The sequence below is a fragment of the Globicephala melas genome, chromosome 13, assembly GCF_963455315.2.
Source record: "Globicephala melas chromosome 13, mGloMel1.2, whole genome shotgun sequence".
Lineage (NCBI taxonomy): Eukaryota > Metazoa > Chordata > Mammalia > Artiodactyla > Delphinidae > Globicephala > Globicephala melas.
In genome coordinates, this window is record NC_083326.1 from 29,736,254 (window position 1) to 29,763,912 (window position 27,659).

The following is a 27,659-nucleotide window of genomic DNA, read 5'->3' on the forward strand; positions in this document are numbered from 1 at the left end:
TCTCACGAGAGTTTGCACAGATGCTGGTGAGAGGCTGGCAGGCCAGTCCACTGTGGCAGGAGGGGGGGGGGTCAGGGGAGGGAGCTTCAATACAGACCCCCATTCCCACTGCTGAGTCTCCAGTCCAGCTTAAGACAGGGGCCCCTAGGGGCCTGTGGGGCAGTGCCCAGGGGTCCCATGCACACTCTTCCCCCATTGGCTGGCTGCTCCGGCATGCAAATGAGGGCGCGCGTCACTTCCGGAGGCCAATCGAGCGCCATTTTCTCTTTCTGGCCGAGCTGGGAGGAGGGGACGGGGTCGCGCGGGGTGGGCGCGCGCCGAGCCGGGGTCCCGCCGCGCGGGGCTGAGGCGGGCGGGCGCGGGGCCCCAGCGGGCGCGGCGAGAGCGGCGGGGGACGCGGCGGCGCTGCGGTCGCCCAGCGGTAGGTAACCCTGGCCTGCGCCGACGCCCCTGGCCCGGCCCGGCCCGGCCCGCGAAGTCCCGGCGGCGGCCCCGCCCCATCCCGCCCACACCCCGCGGCCCGGGGCCGCCTCATGAATCCCGCGACGTTCTCCCGGCGCGGGGTAGCCGCCAGAAGGGCGCCCGTCGTTCCTCCGCGTCACGTGGGGGCCGGGGGTGGGGAGGGGGCGGGGATGGGGGTTCGGGGGGCGGGGCGGGGGGACGGGACCGGGGTGAGGGGGACAAGGGGACTGGGCGGCGGCAGGGGAGGGCCGGGCGTGCGGAGGGCGGCGGGACGGGGACCCGGGGAGCCGCCCGGAGCGAGTGCGGACGCGGGCCGAGCGGATGCGAGCTCACCCGGCCTGCGCTGTGGCGGCTGTCTCGGGAGGAGAGAACAGCCGGTAGCAAAGCCCAGTTCCTTCACCCCTGAGCGTTTGGTGTGAATATTGACCACATGCAGTTGTTGACATGAACGTTTTAACTTTTCATATGTCGTCGCTTCCTGCGTTGACGTACAGTCTGGGTGCAGAATTTCTCCTCTCACTTGGCTTTGGAACGTCCAAACCTGTAGCCACCAGTTCACCCTGTACACAGTTGCAAAATGATAAGTAGTTAAATATTTAAAGTATTTTCTTTGAATTTGAATGGGAGGCTTACCTGAATGCTCTTAAAACTCGTTCTGATTGAATGGAATGGGTGATGGCAGCCTCTTGAGACCTGAAGGACTCTTCTGTGTGGTGATTTACAATGCAGATGGGCAAGTGCCGGCAGACAGCGGCGGGTACCCCGGTCTCGCCAGATAGGTGGGGCGGGGAGTCAAGGTTGTGGGGAGAGGACCGCGTGAAAAGTGCGGCTTCTGGGAAGTGCGTGTTCATCTTTGGAAGTGAAGTAATGCGTGCGTGACTTATTTAGAGCTGAACGAACTTTGATATTCCGGTTGGAGATGCAGCTGTGTTGAGCCAGTGGTCTTTAGGCGTGGAAGTGACAGACCTGTGTGCAGGAAGGGAACTGGTGCTGGCCTGGAGGGTGGGGCGGAGATGCTCACCCGTCCGTCTGAGCAGTGGTGAGGACGTGAGAGCTGGATTTAGGGTTAGGAATTGAAGGTCGGTGACGGGAGGTGAAGGTGGAGTTGTTAAAAGATTTTTAGCTGCAGAGATCTGGGACACCTTTTTAACTTGAACCCAGGTTTGCGATGTGCTTTTGGTGAATTTGTGGTTGAAGTCTCTTTGAGGGGTCACGCCCCAGCTTTCTGCCGTGGCCGCCACTCTGGATGTCACACACCTGTTAGGGCAGTGTTTAACAAGTGGGGAGACTGACTGAAAGATGATGACTTGCTGAAGGCCACAAGTCTGAGAAGGGGTCTTCCTGTGTTTGAACCCAGACCTTTGAATCTTGCTTTCATGCATTGTACAAATACTGTGTGTGTTCTTTTTAAAATTAATTAATTAATTTATGGCTGCGTTGGGTCTTCGTTGCTGCGCGCGGGCTTTCTCTAGTTGCGGCGAGCCGGGGCTTCTCTTCCTTGCGGTGCGTGGGCTTCTTCTTGCAGTGGCTTCTCTTGTTGTGGGTCACGGGCTCTAGGCGTGCGGGCTTCAGTAGTTGTGTCTCCCGGGCTTCAGTAGTTGTGGCGCACAGGCTTAGTTGCTCCGCGGCATGTGGGATCTTCCCGGACCAGGGCTCGAACCCGTGTCCCCTGCATTGGCAGGCGGATTCTTATCCACTGCGCCACCAGGGAAATCCCTGAATATTATGTGTTTTCAAAGTTACTTAAAAACAAAAAAACAACAAACCTGTATTCCAATAGTTGGGACATTTCATGTAGATTTTTTGGAGTTAGATAATGGCAACTCACAGTTCTAAGTGCTTTTCTTGTGTTAAACTGTTCTTTTCTCAAAAGTGCTTCTCAGAGTAGGTTGTGCAGAAGGAACTGAGGCCCCAGGATTAAGTGACTTGTCGAAGATCACACAGCTAGTCAGATGTGGAGCTGATTTGAGCTCAGGCAGTGCAGCTCCAGAATCTTTTGCTCGTGAGATGATTGTGTGGGGTTGCTTCTGAAGTGAAATCTTTTTAGAACTGAAAAGAAACTGAACTGAAAAGAACTGAACTGAACTGAAAAGAAAGTTCTGTGGCTTTAAAAAGTATTATATTACCTGAATGATTTTCTTTTTTGCAGTGTATTTTTTCAATAATGGAATATTCTTAAATAATCATGATACTAAAAAGCAACAAAAGAAACCCTTTAAGTGCCTCTTTGGGAAGTAATATTTTCTTGTGCACATCAGCACAGTTTTTGGTAATCCCGTGTCTACCACACACTGTGAAATTAAAGGTAATTTACTATGAACAGAGGTGGATAGATTAGTGCAGCTGCATTAGCCTGCTGTTTTCTAATGGTGAAGATACAGGTTTAACCGAGTACTAAGAATATATAGAGAACAGCATCAGTAAAGGATCTATAGATATGGAAGCACTGAACAACTTCTTTCCTAGTTAATTAATCCACTAGGTCCTCTTTATGAAATCTTGCATCTCTTAGAATGGAGAAATAATGGTAAAAGTCACCTTCTGTTCCCCAAAGTGATTGGCAACAGTAGACCAAGGATTTTGAAAGAATTGTTTTAAGGTTATGAAACTTCTGTGATTTACCTACGTTTTATTTTTTATTATCTTTACTTGGTTTCCCTAAAACAGCAAACTGCTGAAAAGGGGAAACTTTTTTTTTTAATTAAGCATGGATCTGTGTACTTGTTTTGGAAGGGGGCGGGGAACCACAATCGCGATGATGAGGGAATGGGGCACTTACAGTTGAGAATAAAAAGCTCTGATTCTCCAAATTGAAGAAGACAAACTTCCTTGGCCCTCCTCCCAAGCCTTGAACAAGTAACTGCCGAGCCTTTTAAAACTTGCCCAGTCACTGGAAGCCTCTTTTCAGTGCCTTCCTCCTGAGGGTCGGCCTGTCGGTAGCAGCCTTGGGAACCATCCTGTGAAAATTGGCCAATCCCTAAACTGCTTCTGAGAGTGCACCAATCCCTGTACTCCTTGCTTCTCAAAACTGTGATAAGATCAGCACTTGCTTTGTAAGGCCAGATTTCTTTGCAAGCAAAAAATTCAGCTTTTTTGTTTTGGATATATGTGGATGGTGGTCTTAACCTTGGACAGTTCTATTTACCAGCTTTGGGGAAAGAAGAACCCCAAAGGATAGAGAGGATAGTGGGACTTTAAGGAGGAAATAACGGCAAGTCTGATAAAGTGAGTGGAAAGCATAAAGAAGGATTTTTGTTGAGGCATGCTCTGGCCGAGGAAGCCAGTCTGGGCTTGAAAGTGACCTTGTGCTTAATACTTAGGAATGCCACCACGAGGTTCTTGACAGCTCCTCTGTTAAATTATGCTTTTGAAGGCTAGAACCCAATTCAGTGAATTTTATTGTTAATAATTTTATTATTAGTTTTTTTTTTTTTTTTTGGCTGTACGCGGGCCTCTCACTGCTGTGGCCTCTCCCGTTGCAGAGCACAGGCTCCGGACACGCAAGCTCAGCGGCCATGGCTCACGGGCCCAGCCGCTCTGCGGCATGTGGGATCCTCCCGCACCGGGGCACGAACCCGTGTCCCCTGCATCAGCAGGCGGACTCTCAACCACTGCGCCACCAGGGAAGCCCTAATTTTATTATTTTTAACTTTACTTCCTCTGATTTTTATATCTCCCAGTTCTAAAATGCTAAATGATCCTTCAAGCTCACTTTCTACTGAGCCTGAGATATACTTTTCACATAGATAACTTGTCTGAAAAGCGTGTCTGTTCCAAATCAGCTTCTCAAACACTTCATGTTTCTTTATTACCCACGAAAAGTTCCTCCCACTGTTAACCCTCCCTGCCCCGCTCATCTCTCGTTTTATTCCAGTCCACCTTTTGGTTTTACTTACCTTTTGCCCAGTATATTCAGACTCTTACTACCTTACCTCAGTCATTTTCTGATGCTGATCTATTCACTTGGAATGTCTTGGACTCCAAGTCACCAACCCTCCATAGCCTTTCCATTTTGAACCTCAGTGATAGGCCCAGATGTGCAAAGAAAACATGATTCCTGCCCTGAAGAAGTTCAGTCCAATAGGGAAAATAGGTGTAGAAGTAGATAATTACAACGTAGTGAGGTGAGTGCAATGAAATAAGTATAAACTGGCCACTCTGGGAATTCCTCGGAGGGGCACCAAGCTTATCCTTGAGGGAGGAGGGGTTATAAGAGGGTATAGAAGCGGAATTGCGGGCTTACAGAAATTATTTAAGATCTTGGGAGGTACTGCCAGTTGTCCTGTAAACATGCAGAAAGTACAGTTTTTCTACTTATCCTCACTACCAGTGGACATTATCAATCTTTAAGTTACTGTTTTGATAATAAAAAATTGGCATTCATTTTTTTACCTGGCATTTCTTTAACTCGAGTTTAACTGATTTTGTTTTATAGCTTGCACATTAAAACTTTTTTTGAAATAGTTTCGGATTTATAGAAAGTTGCAAGTACAGTACAAAGAACTTCTTCCCCTGAATCATTTGAAACTAAGTTGACAAAAATGATGCCACATTACCCCCAATATTGTCTGTTTCCTACAATAAGAACATTCTCATATATATCCAGAACACAACCATCAAAATCAGGAGATCAATTTATTACCATCTAATCCTCAGACTCCATTGAAATTTTGCCAGTTGTTCCAATAACATCATTTATAGTAAAGAATCTAGTTAGAATTGCGCATTGAATTCAGTTATCTTTAGTCTCTCTCCATCTGGAACAGTTCTTAGTTTTTCCTTCCATGATCTTTTTCTAAGTGTATAATTAGTTGATTTTTAGTAAATTTATAGAGTTGTGCAACCAACAGCGCAATCTAATATTAGAACATTTCCAGCACTCTCCCCAAAAACCTATCCATGTGCAGTTACTACCCGTTCCCACCCGCAGCTGACTGCTAATCTACCTTCTATCTCTGTAGATTTGTCTTTTCTGAACATTTCATGTAAATGGAATCAGACAGTATGAGGACTTTTGCGTCTGGCTTCTTTCACTTAGCGTCATGTTTTCGAGATTCATTCATGTTGTAGCGTGCATCAGTACCTAGTTACTTTTATTGCCAGATACTATTTTGTGGTATGGGTATGCCGTATTTTGTTCATCCAGTCAACATTTGGTGGACACTTGGGTTGTTTCCACATTTTGGCTATTATGAATAGTGCGCCCTTGTATCATCTGGACACTTTTGAAGATTGCAGTTTAGATATTTTGTACAGTGTCTCTTAACTGAATGTCTGCCAGACTTCTGTGAATTACACTTTCCCCTTCGGTTATTAACAAGTATTTTGTGGGGAGATGCTTGGAAACCATGTAAAATATCCCATTCCTCACTAAACTTTCAATTTATTAAATTGTTTATGTTACCATGGACTTAAGTTTACATTCTAGTGGGTTATATTTTGGTTACTATTTCTGAATACCAAACCACCCCAAAACTTTGTAGAATGAAACATTTTATTAAAAAAACTCAGTAATTCTTTGGGTCAGGAGTTCAGGTGGGAGCAGGGAAGCTGGCTTGTTTATATTCCACAATGTCTGGGGCCTCATCTGGAAAGACTCAAAGGCTCAGGGTGACTGGACAGCTGCAGGCTCTAGAGCATCTTCACTCTTGTGTCTGCTAGTTGATGCGGAGCCTCTCCATGTGGGCTAGTTGAACTTCTTACAATAAGGAGTCTAGATTCCAAGAGTAATGGTACCCAGAGGGCAGGCAAAAGCATGTGGCATTTTTATGGTCTACCTTTGGAATTCACATGGCATTACTTCTGCCACACTTTATTGGTTGAGGTTGCCAGAAAGTTCTGCCCAGGTTCTAAGGGTGGGAGCATAGATGCCCCTACTTTTTGGGAGGAGTGTCAAGGACATATTTTAAGGAAAGCATGTGGGATGGGAGATCCTGTTACGCTATCTTTGGAAAATTCAGTGCCACAGATTAATCTGTTATTGTCATTACTTATTTGGTACCCACATTGTCCCACATTTGGCTTGTGGGAACTTCTTCAAGCGCTTGACTTCTTTTGAGTCCTTTTGACATGTCTCACCATTCTTTGAGCAACTTCGTTATTTTCTGGCATAAGACATTCTAGGCTCATCTTGTCTTTTATGTGCTCCAGCCCTAGAATCAGCCGTTTTTTCCAAGGAGCCCTGTTTCCTTTTAATGGAAAGTGGTATTTAGAAAGTAAGATTTGAGGGACTTCCCAGGTGGCACAGTGGTTAAGAATCTGCCTGCCAATGCAGGGGACACGGGTTCGAGCCCTGGTCTGGGAAGATCCCACATGCTGTGGAGCAACTAAGCCCATGAGCCACAACTACTGAGCCTGCGTTCTAGAGCCTGTGAGCCACAACAACTGAGCCCGTGTGCCACAACTACTGAGCCCATGCCCTGCAACAAGAGAAGTCGCCGCAATGAGAAGCCCCCATACTGCAATGAAGACTAGCCTCTTCTGTCCGCAACTAGAGAAAGCCTGGGCGCAGCAACAAAGACCCCACGCAGCCAAAAATAAGTAAATAAATAAATAAAATTAAAAAAGAAAAGAAAAGTAAGATTTGGGCCCAAGGAGTGCTCACTGCTACTGGGGTGTGTAACTGCTTCCAGGCTCTTGCAGTGGACAGAGCTATACAATATACACAGACACATTAACAAATGTATTTATTTTTAATCTATGTATGTGTTAAAAATAATGAGGTCACAGCTATACCTCTTATCATGGTCAAGTACCACAGGATTTATTTTAATTTTATGCTTTTTCAGGTATTTTAAAACAGCTTTATGGAGATGTAATTTACATACCATACACTTCACCTTTTTTTAAGAAAATTATTTACTTATTTATTTATTTGGCTCTGCCGGGTCTTAGTCGCGGCACGTGGGATCTTCACTGAGGCACACGGGATCTTTAGTTGCGGCATGCAGGATCTAGTTCCCTGACCAGGGGTCGAACCCAGGCTCCCGGCATTGGGAGCGTGGAGTCTTAACCACTGGACCACCAGGGAAGTCCCCAGTTCACCTATTTAAAGTGTACTTACTAAGTGGCTTTTAGTAGGTTCACAGAGTTGTGCATACATCACCACAGTCGATTTTAGAATATTGTCATTATTCCAAAAGGAAACCCTGTTCCCCTTAGCCATCACCTTCCAGTCCACCTCAGCCTTAAGCAACCAGTATTCTCCTTTCTGTCTCTATAGATTTGTCTGTTCTGGATACTTCATATACATTGAATCATATAATATGTGGTCCTTGGTGTCTGGCTCCTTTCACATAGCATAATGTTCCCTCACACAGGATCTTTGTTGAGGCATGTGGGAGCTTTCGTTGAGGCACCAGGGCTTCTCTTTAGTTGTGGCTCATGGGCTCAGTAGTTGTGGCCCACGGGCTTAGTTGCTCCACGGCTTATGGGATCTTCCCAGACCAGGGATTGAACCCATGTCCCCTGCATTGGCAGGCAGATTGTTAACCACTGCGCCACCAGGGAAGTCCCCTTAGCCTATTTTTAAGTTGGGTTTTTTATTTGCCTTTTAATTATTGTTATGTATTCTGGATATAAGTTTCTTATCAGAAATAAGATTTACAAATATTTTCTCCCATTTTGTGGATTCTCTTTGCTTTTTTGATGGTTTCCTTCAAAGCAGGTAGGTCTTTAATTTTGATGAAGTCCAACTTATCTATTTTTTCTCTTGTTGCTAGTGCTTTTTGGTGTCATATCTAAGAATCCATTGCCAAATCCAAGGTCATGAAGATTTATGCCTATGTTTTCTTCCGAGAGTTTTAAAATTTCACCATGTGCATGTATGATCCATTTGGAGTTAATTTTTGTATATGGTATAAGGGAAGAGTCCAACTTCATTCTTTTGTATGTGGAAATCTGATTGTCCCAGAGTAAAAATTACTCTGCTTTACCAGCCCTGTTTTAAAAAATTTTATGTGTGTATGTGTATATGTACTTATTACAGTTTTGTTTTCTTCCCTTTTAAGGAAAATTTCAAAAATGTTTCAAATTCCCGTGGAGAATCTTGACAACATCAGGAAGGTACGGAAAAAGGTGAAAAGCATTCTTATGGATATTGGGCTTGACAGCTGCAAGGAGTTGCTGAAGGTAAGAAGACATAAGTAACAGATTAAGAGAAGACAGTAATATTGGAGATACTGGGGGTGGTGAGATTTGAACTGGGAGGTTTTGGAGACTGGGTAAGATGCCTCAAGATGGAAATTGCCGACTCTTGAAATGAGGCGTGGGAATAGCATTCGTTTTTATTCATGTCTTTGACTTAAAGTGGGCTACTTTAGGCTCTTCCAGTTTTTTTTTTTTTTACAAATTTATTTATTTTATTTATTTATTTTTGGCTGCGTTGGGTCTTTGTTGCTGCACGCCAGCTTTCTCTAGTTGTGGTGAACAGGGGCTTCTTTTGTTGCAGAGCACGGGCTCTAGGCACGTGGGCTTCAGTAGTTGCGGCACATGGGCTCTAGAGTGCAGGCTCAGTAGTTGTGGCGCACGGGCTTAGTTGCTCCGTGGCATGTGGGATCTTCCCGGACCAGGGATTGAACCCGTGTCCCTTGCATTGGCAGGCGGATTCTTAACCACTGCGCCACCAGGGAAGCCCTCTTCCAGTTTTTAACATTACTTTTAGGAGGGACTGTTTATAGTCATTAGTTGCAACATATTTTTGTTTTTGATCTTTGAGGGGAGTGTCTTGAATTACATAAATTATTTTATCAGAAGAAAACTAACTCAATTTTGTTAGAGTGATCGTCAAATGGGGATGCATTCTTGTATGATAGGGTTGTTTGTTTTCTTTTGTTTTTTTCTGATTTGTGAATTTAATACATTCAGTCTTACAAAAGTTTAAAAATTCAGGTCACAGTCACACACTTTATTGATAAATTATGGTCTCATATAATTTTATCTTTTCTTATAACTGGAGAATATATGGCTGGCATAAAGAAATAAAAATTGTTAAATAAAGCTTGCTTTGTAGCTTTATAGCCACTTATAATTCTATGCATGTTTAATTCATAGCATAGCTATTGAAATAGGGACCGTGTCTGCTTTGAATTTTTCAGACTTGTGAAGAATTCGATTCAAGGTGTTACTGGCCTGGGAAGAGTTCAGTTTCTTAATTTTCAAATCTCAGACTTTGAACCAGATTGACTTTTATTTATAAAAAGGTGTTCAGGTGTTCTGATGCTGAAAGACCAATACGTAACCAGGATTCTCATTAATGGTCAGAATTGATTTTTGCTCTAAAGTAAAATTTCTCAAAGGTAGACCTCAAATAGTTATCTTCAAACATTACCACCCCAGAGAGATCTTCCCCCTAAAATGCTGCCCTTTTCACTTTGTTATCTTACCTGTTCTTTCTTCAGAGCTCCTGCAATACCTGATGTTATTTGTTTATCTGTATCCCTCACTCGAATGTAAGAAGGCATGGACCACATTGTTTTGTTATCCACTCTATTACCTGTACATGCTTAACATATATATTTTTTTTAACAAATATTTTTCAAGTGAATGAATGAAAGTAAAACCCAAGTAGAGAAGTACTTTCAATAACAGACTGTGCCTGAAAGTTTATTTGGAAATAAAAGGTTGGAGGAGATACTGAATTGGAAGCTCTTAGACGCTGTTGTTCAAGAACAGTCTTAAAGTGAGAGCACGGTCATTGTTCCTGCAGCTCTGTCTGTAAGTCATATTTTATGCATGAGGAAGAAAGCAGGATAATCTTTTGGAGACAGGTTTGAGAAGGTAGATAGTGGACACATAGTCCATTAATAATAGATAAGTATGTGAGTTTAAGTAATATTTGCAGAGAATATAAAAATAACAAGCTAAGAGCACAATATATATAGACTGAGGAAATTTCAAATGATAATGTATGAGAAAATTTTTGGAATGGTGCCTGGCACGCAGTAGATGCTCAAAAAATGTGCCCTGAAGGTATAGCAGTGCCTTCAGTAACAGACTGAAACTCTCTGGAATATTTGGGGGATGAAGGCGTGGCTTTCACTTTAGTCCTGGCTAGCAGCTAGCGGTGTGGCCTTGGGCACATCTGTGACTCTTTGGGCCTCGGTGTCCTCGTTCCAAGGAATGTAGAGAATTAGTCAGGATACTTACCCTTGAAAGGGGTTGACAGTCTAGCAGGAGCTGAGACAAACTTGAAACAGTCATAGTGAGAAACAGACAGATCACTTCTAGCTGAGGAGGCTAGAACAGCCTTTATGGAGGAGATGAGATTTGAACTGTTTTTTGTTTGTTTTTATTTGTGTATTTATTTATTTATTTTTGGCCGTGCCGCATGGCATGAGGGATATTAGTTCCCCAGCCAGGGATAGAACCTGTGCCCCCTGCGATAGAAGCACAGAGTCTTAACCACTGGACCGCCAGGGAAGTCCCCATGTTTTTAAAGATAGGGTAGGATTCTCCAGTGGAATTAGAAAGAATATTTCAGGAACATGGAATTTAGAATCACAACCCAGTTGATTAATCCCCATCACACTAGGCTAAGTGAATTCAGTTTTTTAAAAAACTGTTCTATTTAGAAATAATAATTCAAACTTACAGAATAGTTACAAGAATAAAAATAGTACAGGGAACACTCATTACCCTTTACCCAGACTTACCAGTTGTTAACATTTTCTCCCATTTGCTTTAATATTTGCACACTCTTGCCTGTGCTGTGTGTGTGTAGTATTTTTCCCTGAGCCACTTAAGTAGGTTGCTTATCTCATGACCCTTATTACCTAAATACTTAAAGTGTGTGTTTTCTAAGAATAAGATTAGTCTCTTATATTGCCACAGGATGGTTATGAACTTAGGTAAATTTAACATGGATATGACATTTTTGTCTAATCGTTTATAGCATTTTTTCCCCCTGTCAGTGGTGGACCCAATTTAGGGTCAGGTATTGCCTTTGGTTGTCATCTCTCTTTAGTCTCCTTTAATGTGAATTTACTTTTTAAATGGAATTTTTACAGAATTAGTTTTATTTTTAGGTAAAATGCCAGAAACAACTAAAATTTTTCATCCTGGAGTCCTTTGTTTTTGACATGGCGTAAAACTGGACATTCCTCACTAACTTGCTTCCTCAGTCAGCCTAAGAATTGTTTACTCATCTGAATTTGTTCAGGACTGTTTACTTTTTCTTTCCAAGACTATAGTGACACAGAAACATACATACTTCACAAGAGAAAAGTAAGAGATTTGAATGGCGTACCAGAATTGTTAATTAACTATTAGGTTAAATTTTACTATTTCTTTTGGGGGAAAATTTTTGTTTTATTAATTTGTAGTTGGTCCTATATTTTGCAAAATTTTTGAAAATTCAAGCAATGTAGAAGTTCATTATAGAAAAATTAGAAAATATACACAAACTTAGAGGAAAAAAATGACTCAATTGTAAACCATTACCCCAGAATCTCCATGGTAAACACTGTTATATCTTTCCAGATTTTTAGAAACAGGACATGATCTAACTATAAAATACTATACTAGTAGCTTTGTTCTTACTTTTCTCTGAATCTCCTATGAAGAACTTCTTTCCACGTCAAATGCATTTATTCTTAATCCATTGTATTATTTAGAGTCTCTTGGTCTCAAGCAACGAAAACCAGTACTGACCAAGTTAAGTTAAGCAAGAGGGAATTTATCTGAAGTCTGTGGGTGCTTACAGAGAGTCAGCCCTGGGGACACCTGTCCATGTGGTCCTTTCCGTTTCCTTAGCCAGCATTTCAGATTTCGTAGTGAGAAATCACTCTGCCTTCTCTGATTTCCAAGGTATATATGACTCCACTTATCCTAAGAGTTAGGCCCTCAAATCGTAGGCTGTACAGTTCTTGTCAAAAGCCTGGCTGAGAAAAGTGAATCTTAGGGGAAATAAGCTCTTCCAAGAACCTTATCTCCTTTTCTAAAAATAGATCTAAACCCTGCTACTCCTTAGAGTATCTTGAGGAGTTTTTTAAAAAGTTAACATTTGGGGCTTCCCTGGTGGCCCAGTGGTTAAGAATCCGCCTGCCAAAGCAGGGGACATGGGTTCGATCCCTGGTCCAGGAAGATCCCACATGCCGCAGAGCAACTTAACTTATGTGCCACAACTCCTGAGCCTGCGCTCTAGAGCCCGTGAACCACAACTAACTGAGCCCTCATGCCACAAGCCCGCACGCCTAGATCCCATGCTCCACAACAAGAGAAGCCACCGCAATGAGAAGCCTGCCCACCACAACGAAGAGTAGCCCCTGCTCACTGCAACTAGAGAAAGCCCACGTGCAGCAATGAAGACCCAATGCAGCCAAAAATAAATAAAATAAAAATTTAAAAAATAAAATAGGGCTTCCCTGGTGGCGCAGTGGTTGAGAGTCCGCCAGCTGATGCAGGGGACGCGGGTTCGTGCCCCGGTCCGGAAGGATCCCACATGCCGCAGAGCGGCTGGGCCCGTAAGCCGTGGCCGCTGAGCCTGCACGTCTGGAGCCTGTGCTCCGCAACGGGAGAGGCCACAGCAGTGAGAGGCCCGCGTACCGCAAAATAAAATAAAATAAAATAAATTAGATCAAGATACTCAAAAAAAAGTTAACATTTGATCAGTTAAATTAAAGGCTACCTACATAATTTGGAGGACACTGTGCAAAACGATAATGCAGGGCCATGGACAGGCCCCACAGGCGTACTGTCCCAACCCACAGCAGATGGGTGACTCCCAAGAGATTGCAACTTCTGTGCCAGGATGCTTCTGTTGCCTGGATCCAGGGTGGGCTCAAGGCCCCAAGTTATCTACCAAACACCTTGGTGCTGCCAGTCCAGGGTTGGGCTGGTTACCACCTTCCTCCTCCTCTCCCCAGGTCTGCCTGGCTCCCACCAGGGCGACTGGGGAATATGGACCTCTTGACAACTTGGTTGTTGCCCCAGGTGGTGGACAAGAGTCTAGGAGTGGTTGCAGGGTGAGGGGAGTTTGGAGGGTTGTGGAGACTGAGGGCAGGGACAGAATCTGTCCCAGGACAGTGGAGGTAGGATCACGCGTGAGCTGACGCTTCAGGCCCCTGACACATGCTCCACGGTCCTATCAGACTTCACTTTATAAAATAAATTCAAAGGTGAAATTATTAACACTTTCAAAATGCTGACAACAGGGATTACACCCCAGCACTGGCCTGTCTGAGCACAGGGCTCTGTGCAACTGCATCGGTCGTTTTCAAAACTTTCCCAGTTCTTTATTTTTTTAATTTAGTTAAAAAAAAATTTAGTTATTTAACCTCATGTTGAAAATATTATTTCAGTATGTAATCAGTATAAAATAAGTAATGAAATATTTTAACCTCTTTTTTCTCTTAAATCCTCCAAGTGTATTTATAGAATTTTTTTATTATGGTAAGATATATATAACATAAAATTTGCCATTTTAGCCTTTTTTTTGGGCCACGCTGCACGGCTTGTGGGATGTTAGTTCCCTGACCAGGGATTGAACCTGGGCCCCGGCAGTGAAAGCGCCAAGTCTTAACCACTGGACCACCAAGGAATTCTGCATTTTAGCTATTTTTAAGTGTATAGTTCAGTAGCATTAATGATATTAACACTGTTTTGCAACTAGATTTTCATCATCTCAAACAAACTCAGTAACCCTGAAGTAGTAACTCCCCATGTCCCACCCCAGCCTCTGATAACCTCTAATCTACTTTATGTCTCTATAGATTTGCCTATTAAAAATATTTCATGTGAGTGGAGTCATGCAGTATCGGTCCTTTTGTGACTGGTTTATTTCACTAGCTTAATGTTTTCAATGTGGCATGTGTCAAAATCTTAACTCCTTTTTATGGCTAAGTAATATTCCATTACGTAGACATATACCACATTTTATCAGTTCATCTGTTGATACACACAGGTTGATTCCATCTTTTGGCAGTTGTGAATAATGCTGTGGTGAACTTTGCGTCACAGGTATCTGTTTGAGTCCCTGTTTCAGTTTTAGGGTATATACCTCAGAGAAATGCTGGGTCATGTAATAATTGTTTAGCTTTTTGAGGAACCACCTAACTGTTTCCACAGTGGCTGCACCTTTTTCAGTTGCCACCAGCCATGCATGAGGGGTCCAGTTTACCCACAGCCTTGCTAACATTTGTTCTCTCTTTCAGTCTCTCCCTCTTTCTCTCCCTCCCTCACCATTGTGGCCACTAATGATGTTGAGCATCTTTTCATGTGCCTATTGTACTTTTTTGCCCATTTTTAAATTGGATTGTTTGTCTTTTTGTTGTTGAGTTGTAGTTTTTTATGTATTCTGGATATTAAACCGTTATTAGATATGTTTTGTAGATATTTCCTCCCATTTTTACTTTCTTGATAATATCTTGATGCACAAAAGTTTTAAATTTTGATGAGGCCCAATTTATTTGTTTATTTATTTATTTTTTTTTGCGGTACCTGGGCCTCTCACTGTTGTGGCCTCTCCCGTTGCAGAGCACAGGCCCCGGACGTGCAGGCTCAGGCGACCATGGCTCATGGGCCCAGCCGCTCCGCGGCATGTGGGATCTTCCCTGACCGGGGCACGAACCTGTGTCCCCTGCATCGGCAGGCGGACTCTCAGCCACTGCGCCACCAGGGAAGCCCGGTCCAATTTATTTTTGTGTTTGCAATGCTTTCTATGTAGTATCTAAGAATCCATTGCCAAATTCAAGCCAAGAAGATTTTCTCCTTTGTTGTTTTCTAAGAGTTTTATGGTTGTAGTTCTTTTTGTTTAGGTTTTGATCCATTTTGAATTAATTTTGTATATGGTGTGATATAGGGGTCTAACTTTATTCTTTTGCATGTGGAAATCCAGTTGTCCCAGTGCCATTTATTTGACTAATTTTTCCCACATTGAATGGACTTGGCGGCCTTGTAGAAAATGATTTGGCCATAGGTGCATGGATTTATTTCTGAACTCTCAATTCTAGTCCATTAATCTTTATGTCTATCCTTATGTTAGTATTACACTTTTGATTACCCTAGTTTTGTGATAAGTTTTGAAATTGGGAAGTGTGAGCTCTCCAACTCTGTTCTTTTTTTTTTTTTAACATCTTTATTGGAGTATAATTGCTTTACAATGGTGTGTTAGTTTCTTCTGCACTTGCCCTTAGTGTGTTTTCGATTACCTTCATTATTTTACTCAGGTTTCCCCATGTAAAACCCTAAAAGAAGTTTTTTTTCAGAACTCGCGCTAGGAGAGTATGTGGCATGTCTTGAGTGTGCTGGACCCACATCAGGGATCGGTCCTGACCATCCTTTTCATTGCTTGGTCAGCCTCGTTAGGCAGGCCCATCCCTTGAATCTCATTAAAGTGTAGAGGAAACTAGTACTGGGTTGCTTGATTAAAAAAAACAAAAAAACACATGTAATCAGTGGGAAAGTGGAAGAGACATTGGATGTTCTTTCTGTGTATGATGTGTGTGTTGCTTAGAGGAGAGATTTCTAATGTATGATGTGGACCCTTGAGGAATCATGAAGTTATTAGGGAGTACTACAATTTCTCTGGTGGCTGCAAATTCAAATGAAGCATTGTCTGAGAATTGAAAGTAATCTCTCCCATTAAATTACTGTTATATATCAAATGTTCATAGATACTGAGGTGATTAATATTATCCAAATTTATTTAAAAGTATTACTCTTCCTATCAGCTTTTGTCATCCTCTGTTTTCTCAATTAACAGCTATCAGAGATACAAATACTGTCACATGGAGGCCAGAAAGCTTTGAAGAAGCGGTAGGGAAAAAGGGGATTAAAAAAAGAAGGTCCCTAGGTTAGAGTGTCAAAGTATCTATCAGATTTATTGAGTGAGTTAGAGATAGAAGGAATTAATGTTGACTGTCTAGTAGAAGTTTGGATCCATGATCATTTTCGCCTTTTTGTCACCTTGTGGGTTATTACCTTGTAAGCCTTTTTTTCCTCCCAGTCTTGCCTTTGGTGCAAAAGCTTGACTACTCTAGCTCTTGCTTCTCACTGCACTGCACCACGTTCCTTTCTGTGCTTTCTGCTCAGAGCTGCCATTTCTGAGGCAACTAGTGCACTTCTTTGCATCAAGTTACAGATTAGATGAGAACATTTCAACCAATGTTTACAAATTTGGGGTTGCTGCATCTAAATTAGGGAAGCTTAAACAAAAAGAGTGCACTGAACCCACCCCATGTCAATCTTCTGAGACCTATATATGTACAAACAGATTTTTAAAAATGTGTTAACCTATGCTTCTACATCTCATGTACAAAAATATATTGAAATATTCTTAATCCATTTATTTCCTAATGATTGTGGTTTTTTTCTTACTAGCTCTTTTTTTTCCTGCATCTGACAATGGAAAGCACTCTTTCCTTTAAACCCTTCTCATCGCCTGTCATAGAACATTACTGCTTCCCTCTTCCTTTTCCAGTATTTTCTTATGAAAAATTTAAGCCTACAGAGATACTGAAAGGCTTGTACTGTGAAAACCCATGTACCTACCACGTAAAGTCTGCAAAATTAACATGAATATGTATCTACACTCATCATTTTATCTTATTGTTTGATGCATTTCAAAGAAAGTTGCAGGCATTGATAAATTTGCTGTTTTTGTATTTGAAGTGAGACTTTCGTAGACAGCATATAATTGGATCGTGGTTTTTAACCCAATATGACATTCTCTACCTCTTATTTGAGTGTTTAGACCAGAGGTAGGCAAACTATGGCCCATGGGCCAAATCTGGCTTGCTGCCCGTTTTGTAAATAAACTTTCTTGGAATACAGCCATGCTTATTAGTGTTTACATATTGTCTATGGCTGCTTTTGTGCACAATGGTGGGATTGAGTAGTTGTATCAAACAGAGACTGCATGGCTGTCAAAGCCTTAAATATTTATCATCTGACTCTTTACAGAAACAGTTTACCAGCCCCTGTTATTTAATGTGATTGTTGACATGATTGGGTTTAAATCTCCCATCTCACTGTTTGTTTTTACCTATCTTATCTGTTCTTTGTTCTTTTTATTCTTTTTCTGCTTTCGTTTGGATGAATATTTTTATGATTACATATTATCTCCATTTCTGGCTTATTAGCTATACTTTGTGGGTACCTTCCTCATATAATACTGCTTCACATATAGTATACAGCAGCATGCTTTCATTTCCCCTTCCAGCCTTTGTGCTATTGTTGTCATATATTTTACCTCTATATATGTTACAAACCTCACAATAAAAGCAGTGTTCTATCCAGTTTTTTTTTATTTTATTTTTTTTTGCGGTACGCGGGCTTCTCACCGTTGTGGCCTTTCCCGTTGAGGAGCACAGGCTCCGGACGCGCAGGCCCAGCGGCCATGGCTCACGGGCCCAGCCGCTCCGCGGCATGTGGGATCTTCCCGGACCGGGGCACGAACCCGTGTCCCCTGCATCGGCAGGCGGACTCTCAACCACTGCGCCACCAGGGAAGCCCCATACCCAATTTAAATCCTTGTAATAATTTGCACTTTTCTCTAGTTCTGAATTGACCTGGTAGCAATGTATTAGCCTAGGTATAGTCCAAGGCAGATGTGATATTAATTGTCATTCTCTGGCTTAACTAATTCTTTATTTTATATTAAAATAGTCTTTAATTATTAAAAAAACCCAGTAATATATACTGTGAAAGTTAGAAAGTACAGGTTATCATTTCTTTAGAAAATAGAAATATTAAATGCCACGTACCTACCGTTCAGAGATTTAGCTTTCTCTGTGTGTGTAAACATATAAATGCGTGTAGTATTTACCACAGTGAGCTCATAGCGGTCACTCTTCCTTATTGCATGCTTTTTCAGTTACCTTCATCTTTCTGTGTCATCAAATGTTCATCCTATCTAATACCCAGTCCATATTCAGATTTCTCCAGTTGCCCCCAGATATTTTTCACACTCTGTCTCTTTGAAGCGGAATTCAGTCTGAACCCTGCTGCATCTGGCTTTAGTGTCTCAGAGTCACGTCCCTTTCCGTCTTGCCGTCCCTGTGGTGTTGTTAGCCACACACTTGAGCCCCTACGTCACTCCCCACCCTGACACTCTTCTCCGTGGTGCTCGCGCTGATGGAAGACAGTGTCTGCTCATGCAGTTTCTGTCTTTCAAAACTTACTTGTGGAAATCTCATCTGTTTATTTCTTATAAAACTGTAACTTAAAAAAATATATATATATATTTTTGAATTTACGGAAGACTAAATACATGGAAAAAAATCCAGCACCCTAACAAGTACGGCCAGGAAGGAAATCAGCTCTGTAATAGGATGGTTTAATGAACTACAATCAAGAAAGGATGGGAAAGGAAGAAAAAAATGTGCATTGAATTTAAGACACTGTAAAAACTCGGAAGACATATTCATTTATTATTCAAGTGTAAACTCAGTAAGTACTTGGTGTAAATTAAAAGGCCGCTGCTGAGGTACAAAAACTGTAATATTAACTTGGATTATTTCAACATTTTCCCCAGGTCTCCAACTTGATGGGAACTCTGTCACAACTTGCCCTGGGCTGCATTTTCATTTCACTCTTCCCAAGTAGATTTCTTAGGTGCCAAGTAATCCCATCAGGTTCTAATTAAATATTTCTTTATCTTCTGAAATTATGTAATAATCTCTCTTTTTCTCCCTTTTTAAAAGGACCTTAAAGGCTTTGATCCAGGAGAGAAGTACTTTTATAACACATCATGGGGAGATATTTCTCTCTGGGAACCTTCTGGAAAGAAAGTGGTATGTATTTTCATTTTTGATTTTCATGTTTCCTAAGAACTTGGGGGTAAGTGTCAATTTAGTTCTGAGGAACATCATATGTTTTGGGGTTGCAGATGAATGAATGGGAGGAGGAGGAGGTGTAGTGTAAATATTCAGGGAAGTAGAAAGAAAAACAAAGTTAAACGTTTTGTGATATAGGATTATTGATGCTTTGAGAGTTTTCCGCCTATCAAGTTGGTAAGGTGATGTAGTGAAACTATTATTTGTCCTTGATTATTATTTGTCTCTGATGTAAGAAGGGCTTCTGATTTATATAACTATTCTCAGTAAAAAGAAATGTCATGACTTTATATGTAACGAAGGTACATCCTGGTTTCAAAAATTAAAATAAGAATATGGAGTTTGAATCGAGGAACACAGTTTATAATAATTTGAAGCCTCACACTTAGGCAGATTCGAGCTAAAATATGTGACATACCGCTGAATTCTCCTTCTTAAAGTGTTTTCTTCTGGAACACCCTTCCTGCCCCCCAGCCACTGGACTATAGCACCTTCATCAGCGTCAAACCAGCACGTCCCAGATATGACGTCACTGCCTCCCCTCACCGCTCCCCACCCCCATTTGGCCAGATCGTGCGTCCCAGATATGATGTCACTGCCTCCCCTCACCGCTCCCCCACCCCATTTGGCCAGACCGTGTTGACCTTGGGAATTCTGGCTTTAACAACAAATTCCTGTAGCCAGTGAGTCATTTCTCCGTCAGAATTTTACTTAAAAAAATTTCCGTTGTCACCTTGTCCTCCTGAGTCCTGCTTTCTGCCCTGTTTTGTGTCTCTTATCCTCCTTAACCCGAAACTCCCCTCTCTACCCACAGATACAGGGTTCCTTGAAACTGCTTTGATTTGGTTATTCTGCTCAGAACAGCTCATAGCTATTCAAATATGCCTTGTTTTGAAGATCTTGGCTTTGTGAATATTTTCTTGGGCCTCCCTGATTTTTCTCATCCAAATTCTTAAAAGATTCTGTAACATAACATGCAATATAATTTATAATTTATGCTTTTCATCAATAAACATATTTTGAATTCCTGTTACAAACTAGGTAAAACTTTGAGTGCTTGATACAAAGAGGTGAAAGTTAGGGTTCTTTTCCTCAGGGAGTTTATGTTTTTGTTCGGGTGAATAGGGCCTAGCATAAAAAGTTAAATAACAATATGAAAGAGTGGAGATTGAATTTGTTAAGTAGATACCATATTGAGAAAAAAAACCAATAAACCACTGTTGCCTGGCATGGTGGAGGCTGTGTTGTCTGCTCGTTGTAGTACCTTGCCCCTCTCTGTGCCGTAGGTAGCTTCTTGCTTTAATTTGTCTCTGGGTAATAGGATATGTGAACAGAGACAGTTTCGGGCACCATAGCAGAAAAGTGTGACCCTGCTGGATTATGTGGCTCATGCTGCACAGAAGTGAGATGTGTTGGACTTTTGGGTTTGGGACTGAGACGCTCAGGTTATATCAGGTGATGGAGCCCAGCTGTTGTGGGACCTGAGGACGAGGCCTTAGGCTGACAGAGAGACAGGGACTATCACAGGGACAGGATTTCCACCAGCACCCAGAACACCTGACTCCCCTTCTTTTCTGCTTCTCTCCTTGGTTATTTTTTCTAACTCTGTTACAGTGAACCAAGGTCTCACGCTCAAATTGTTTCTGATTGGTCACTGTCCTAGAACTTTCACATACAAGTTTTTCTCTGAACATTTTGTCAGGGATTTTGTGCTTATGGACTTACTATTTATTTTCCATTTTAATAGGTTTGTAGTGGTATCTGCTCTGGTGTTAGTTTGCATTTCCCTAGTGACTGATGATGTTGAGCATCTTTTCGTGTGTTTGGCATCTGGATACCCTCTTTACTTTAAAGCATTTGATGCTTAAAATGTTTTGCCAGTTTTCTAAAAATTGGGTTATATGTTTTCTTACTGAGACTTTAACATGTCCACAAAAATGATTCTGGACACAAGTCCTTTATTAGATATGTGGTTTGCAAATATTGTCTCCTAGCCTGTGGTTTGTCTTTTTATCTTTTAAACAGTGTCTTTCAAAGAGCAGATTTCTTACTTTGATGAAGTCCTGTTTATCATTGTTTTCTATTATGGATCATACTTATGGTGTCATATTTAAGAAATCTTTTCTTAGCCCAAAGATCTGTTCAATACTAACAGATAGTAACAAGTTGTTAGTAAGTGCTATTGACTCTTTAATTGGGTGTAATTTTCGTTAAGTATCTGGTTTTTCAGTACAGCATTTTGTGGAGTATAAGATGCACCATTTTAAAATGAACCACTAATGAAACTAAAGTAATACTTCACACTTAAGCTGTGTTGCAGCATTGAACTGTCAGTTGTAAGGTGTTTTCAGATTTCAGAGATATTAAAATATGGGGGGAAGAGTGTGTCAGAGTTAGTGAAAAATGTTTTTTTACTTTGTGATCTGTGGTTGGCTGTTGCCCTAGGTTTATTATAGATCCTCCTTGAAGTGCCAGAACCCGGGATTTCTAATTGCTGGGAAGGCAGTAGTAACATGTTGTTGAATGAGTTTGGGTGATTTCTCTGACCAGTGACCCAAGAGGAAAACTGCATGACTAGGAGAGAAGGTGACAAAACCCACTGGAGGGGAGTATGTGTATGTGTGTATGAGAGAGAGCGGTCACGAGAGCACAGATCTGGGAAGGAGCGGGGTGGCCTGTGGCCACTACAGTAGCTGGAAAAAGGGTTGCAGAACGGGAAGGCCTCTGCCCCAGTGTTTAACCTGTCCGCACCTTAACCTCCCTCCTTTGTGAAACTAGGGCCCGTGTTTCCTGGGGCACCAGCTCTGGGGTCCGGAGGCTGTCATACTGCTCCAGGTTGTCAGACCAGCAAGGTTTCCTGGATGCTAGAACAGACTGTGCTCCTCAGTTGGCCAGCTGCTGTACAAATGTCTGTTCTTGTGCCCCAAGCTTGTTGAATTTCCCGTATTTGCCTTACAAAGAAATACCGTACTGTCAGAGTTACAGTCTGTGGCCTGAACTTACCTCAGGATTATTCACAGTGAGTTAGGCACAGCCCCTCTTTCTTCAGTGCTTGTCGCATGGTTTATTGGCTACTTGCTTGTGCCATGCGCTGTCTGTGTGTCTCCTGCCTTCTCCAGGAATCTGGGAAATGGAAGACAGTGATGATGGGGTTAACAATTTGCAAGTTTGGTTATATTAGATAAATTCCAGAAGTTTTAGAATTTGGAGTAAAAACAGCATTGGAACTAAGAGAAGTGGGATGAGAAGGGGAGACAATAACTTTTTCGTGCAGAAAATTGAGTTTATTTTAATTAATGCAGTTAGGACTGCATCAATTCAAAGTATAGGACTAAGTAATGAGATTTGTGGTTTAATGGCTGGCTTGGAAACAGGGTTCAGCTAACTGTGATTTTGGGGCCAAACTGTGTTTGTATGGCCTACATGCTGAGAATAGTTGTTACATTTTTAAATGTTTGAGAAGGAAAGAAATTGAAAAGAATACTGTTTTGTGACATGTGAAAATTTGAATTAGGGTCTCTAGTGTTACTTACACGTTATCTGTGGGTACTTTCCCCTTACAACACAGCACTAGATCTAGCCAGTTAGAAGAAAAAGAATCATATACTTGTCAACTGTAGAAGGTGTAGCATCTGATAGTTTTATTAAACTATGCTTGACTTTCTTTTCTTTTAACAGAGATATCGAACAAAACCATACTGTTGTAGCCTCTGTAAATACTCCACAAAAGTGCTTACTTCATTCAAAAATCATTTACATCGTTACCATGAAGATGAAATTGACCAAGAGCTGGTGATCCCTTGTCCAAACTGTGTGTTTTCCTCTCAACCCAGAGTTGTGGGAAGGCACTTCAGAATGTTTCATGCACCTGCTCGGAAAGCCCAGAACCACACTGTGAATATTTTAGGTGAAACTAAATCATCTAGGAGTGATGTGATAAGTTTTACATGTTTAAAATGTAACTTTTCAAACACTCTGTACTACAGCATGAAGAAGCATGTGCTGGTAGCCCATTTTCACTACTTAATTAATTCCTACTTTGGCCTGAGAACTGAGGAGATGGGTGAGCAACCAAGAGCTGACGACCCCCGTTCTACAGAGAAGATGCCCCCATCCGACAGGTATTACTGTAAAAAGTGCAGCGCCAACGCCAGCAGCCAGGATGCTTTAATGTACCACATCTTGACGTCGGATATACACAGGGATTTGGAGAATAAGCTTAGGTCTGTGATCTCAGAACATATTAAGAAGACTGGACTTTTGAAGCAAATGCATATTGCTCCAAAACCAGCTGCACGTGTGGCTGTACCACCCAACAGCAGTGCTCCGGGCATCCCAGCCACATCTCCTTGCTTCCACCTGGCCTTGCCACAGAACAGTCAGAGCCAAACTGTGGTACAGCCAGTTCAGGGTGCGCCCCCCCCGGTGACTGGGGCCTCGGGCGCTTCTGGAAGCCTCACCCACTCCCCGCCTGCCGTTGCCCAGTCTCATGTGACTCTGGTCTCCAGTCCTCTGCCAGTGGGCCAGAGCAACCTCACTCTGCCGCCCTCAACACCTCAGCCTGTCTTTCTCTCTCATGGAGTTCCACTTAATCAGGCAGCAAACCCTCCTGCGTTGCCCTTGAGTCAGCCAGTGGGACCTGTAAATAAGTCGGTCGGAACCGGCGTCCTCCCCATAAAGCAGACCATCCGCCCGGGGGTTTTGCCCCTCAGCCAGCCTGTTGGGCCCATAAGCAGACCAGTCGGGCCTGGAGTTCTCTCGGTAAATAGACCTGTTGCGTCCGGTGTCCTTCCTGTCAATCCCTCTGTCACCCCTGGAGTTCTTCAGGCGGTCTCGCCAGGGGTGATTTCTGTGAGTCGGACAGTCCCGTCAGGGGTCCTTCCTGCGGGACAGATGACCCCTGCTGGGGTTATCCCTTCAGGACAGACAGCAACTTCTGGGGTTCTCCCTGCTGGCCAGGTGGTTCAGTCAGGGGTTCTCCCCATTGGCCAGACAGCGCCATCGGGGGTGCTCCCCACTGGGCTGACAGTCCCGCCGCGGGTCCTCCCTCCTGGCCAGACGGTCCCACTGAGGGTTCTCCCTGCAGGCCAGGTAGTCCCACCTGGGCTCCTTCCTCCCAACCAGACGGTCTCGTCAGGTGTTCTCCCTGTGAACCAGGGTATTAACTCTGGTGTTCTTCAGCTCAGTCAGCCTGTCGTGTCAGGGGTCCTTCCTGTGGGCCAGCCAGTGAGGCCGGGGGTCCTGCAGCTTAATCAGTCTGTGAGTACCAACATCCTGCCTGCTCATCAGCCCATCAGACCCGGGGCTTCGCCAAACACCGCTTTCCTAACATCAGGCTCTATTCTCAGACAGCTGATACCCACAGGGAAACAAGTGAATGGGATTCCCACATACACACTTGCCCCAGTATCTGTCACTTTGCCTGTGCCCCCTGGAAGTGTCGCCACTGTTGCCCCCCCCCAGATGCCCATCCAGCTCCTGCAGTCGGGCACGGCTGCACAGATGGCCAGCTCCATGGCCAGCCTGCCCTCCCCACCAGTGGTGGTAAATGCCACTCAGAATATGTTCGTTCAGCCTTCTTCGTCTGTGGCAGAGGCAAATCAGGTGCTCAAACAGGCAAAGCAGTGGAAAACCTGTCCAGTTTGCAACGAGCTCTTCCCTTCCAATGTCTACCAGGTCCACATGGAAGTGGCACATAAGCACAGCGAATCCAAATCCGCTGAAACACTGGAGCCGGAAAAGCTGGCGGCATGTGCACCGTTTCTAAAGTGGATGAGAGAGAAAACAGTGCGGTGTTTGTCCTGTAAGTGCTTAGTCTCAGAGGAGGAGCTTATCCGCCACTTGCTGGTGCACGGCCTGGGGTGCTTGTTCTGCCCGTGCACTTTCCACGATATTAAAGGCCTCTCAGAGCATAGTAGGGCTATGCACCTAGGGAAGAGGAGACTGCCCGTGGACTATAGCGACAAAGGATTTCAGCTGGATGTCGATGCCAATGGCAGCCTGCTGTTTCCCCACCTCGACTTCATCACCATCTTGCCCAGGGAGGAGCTGGGTGAGCGGGAGGTCTACTTGGCCGTGCTGGCTGGGATACACTCCAAGTCACTGGTGCCCGTGTACATCAAAGTGAGGCCGCAGACCGAGGGTGCGCCCGGGAGGCCTGGCAACCAGGCGCTGACCTGCCCTTTTTGCTTCGGCACCTTCGTGACGGCTGAGGCGTACGAGCTGCATCTGAAGGAGCGGCACCACATCATGCCAACGGTGCACACGATTTTGAAATCCCCGGCTTTCAAGTGCATCCACTGCTGTGGGGTTTACACGGGCAACATGACTCTGGCAGCCATTGCCATACACCTGCTGCGCTGTCGGAGTGCTCCGAAGGACAGCAGCTCAGGCCTGCAGGTCCAGCCCAATTTTATTGAGAACAGTGAACTGCTTTTAGTCAATGGTGAGGTGATACACGACTCCAGTTTTTCTGTAAAGAGAAAGATGCCTGACGGCCAGTTTGGGGCTGAGGAGCAGAGGGAGGGCGAGGCGCGGCCTGTCCCCACGAGCGCTGACAGAGAGCCATCCCCGGAGAAGGCGACGAGCGCCGTGCCTTCTAAAAGACAGAGGAGCGAAAGCAGGACGGAGGCGCCCCTTGTTCACGACGACGCTCTCCAGGTTTTAGCGTTAAATCCTAAAAGATACGAAGACCGTTCTTACGAAGAAAAAAAGCAGTTTCTTAGAGATTATTTCCACAAGAGACCATATCCCAGTAAAAAGGAAATAGAACTGTTATCCTCACTCTTATGGGTGTGGAAAATTGACGTGGCTTCATTTTTTGGAAAAAGAAGGTATATTTGCATGAAAGCAATAAAAAATCACAAGCCTTCTGTACTTTTAGGCTTTGATATGTCTGAACTTAAAAATGTTAAACACAGATTGAACTTTGACTATGAACCACAAAACTTGTAAAAAAAAAAATTAGGAAATCTGAAGTACTAGATACTTAGTAGTCTTTTTCAACTGAGATTTTTAAAAATGTTATTTTCTTCACAGTATGTTGAACTAATCAATTTCAGTGGTCTTTATGCTGCTCTTTAGATTTATTTCAGGTGCTCAGAAAGACTTTTATATAAAGAACTGAATAGTTCTTTCAAATTTATTGTTTCCTGCAGCTTGATTTTGTAACAGTTGTTTTTCATTTTTTCCTCTGTCATGTAAATTAAATCTTTTGATATTTCATGCATGCCTTGTTTTCCCAGTAGTGTCAGTATCGTATGATAAAAACTGAAATCTATATATGTTTGTTTTTCATTTAAGGAAATTTCAGCTTGTTTCAGAATACTTGATTAACTGCGAATTAAAACTGCTCTCCCTCAGCTTCACAAGTAGCAGCAGATGATACAGTAAATGTTTAGAGAAGTGAGTAGAAGCCCCTGTGACATGTCTGGTTCCTTAAGGATGCACTGCATTAACTTATGCTGATTTCTTCTTGTAAGGTATTTGCTCATTAGATTATACTTTCGATTTACGTTTTTTCAGGTTTGTCCTAACAGCTGTTTTTGATTGTAACTCAGAAAACCAAATGTTTTCATTTGTTAAAAATATACTGAACCTGAAGTCTGGTATTAAAGCTCATAAGTCAAGAGTTATTTTACAAATAAAGTAATTCTGTAGGTACAAAAATACTTCTCAGTGTAGACTCCCCCTTTTGATACGCTGATAAGTCTTCTCTCCATTCAAAGGTATGACAGTAAATCTTCAGTGCCTTTAGAACAAACACTGGAAACACACACAAGCTCTCCTCCTAACCTAACTGTTCATAAGCCAGTGAAAGGGAAGGACCGTGTTACTCAGGAACAAAATGTTGACCCCTGGGTGTGGCTACTAACTGAAATATAAACACAGGTTTTCAGGGGACAAGGTGAAATGAGTAGACCGGAGCTAGTCTCCCGGTTGGTGTATTAAATCTCTGACAGTCTCCTAGAGGTAAATGTATTCATTTGGGGGAAATGGGCTTTCCCATAGCCGAGTTGTCCAGGTTACTGGGATGGGGTATTGCTAAGGAGCTCAAGTGTATTACTCTCCTTTGGACAGCTAAGCCTCGGTTTTTTCACACAATATAAAATAACTTAAAGCACCAGAAGCAGTAATGGAGACCATCCAGTTTAGACCTTAAGTCGTAGTGCTGGTGATACACAGCAGAGGCACCTGTGCAACATACGCAGAAGATAAGACAGTCTCTGGGAAATAAGATAATGTTACCGTATGGATTTTTAAAATATAGCTGCATGTCATTGCTGTAATGTGCGTTTCTGAGGCAGTCGTGAAACTGGTGTGTGATTGTTGGTGTGCTCTGTTGTAAATTCAAAGAGCTTGTTCAAGTTTATTTTTTTTTTACCTATTGTTTTCAGAGTGTCTATTTTGAATTAAAACTTGTTA

The 27,659-nt window shown here is 43.0% G+C and overlaps 1 protein-coding gene across 3 annotated transcripts; it reads left to right on the top strand.

Moving 5' to 3' along the window:
* The first annotated feature begins 290 nt into the window (after window positions 1–290).
* ADNP2 (ADNP homeobox 2) lies at window positions 291–27,659 on the top strand. Of its 3 annotated transcripts, XM_060310038.1 has the most exons (5): window positions 820–839; window positions 8,472–8,592; window positions 19,104–19,193; window positions 22,914–26,068; window positions 26,538–27,659. In XM_060310038.1, the coding sequence occupies exons 2-5, from the start codon at window positions 8,485–8,487 to the stop codon at window positions 26,617–26,619; spliced, it is 3,435 nt and encodes a 1,144-aa protein (XP_060166021.1). In that variant the 5' UTR covers window positions 820–839; window positions 8,472–8,484; the 3' UTR covers window positions 26,620–27,659. The 3 variants fall into 3 exon arrangements, with proteins under 3 accessions (XP_030724133.1, XP_060166021.1, XP_030724134.1); XM_030868273.3 differs by lacking the exon at window positions 820–839 and adding an exon at window positions 291–421 and having other exon boundaries at window positions 22,914–27,659; XM_030868274.2 differs by lacking the exon at window positions 820–839 and adding an exon at window positions 2,670–2,767 and having other exon boundaries at window positions 22,914–27,659.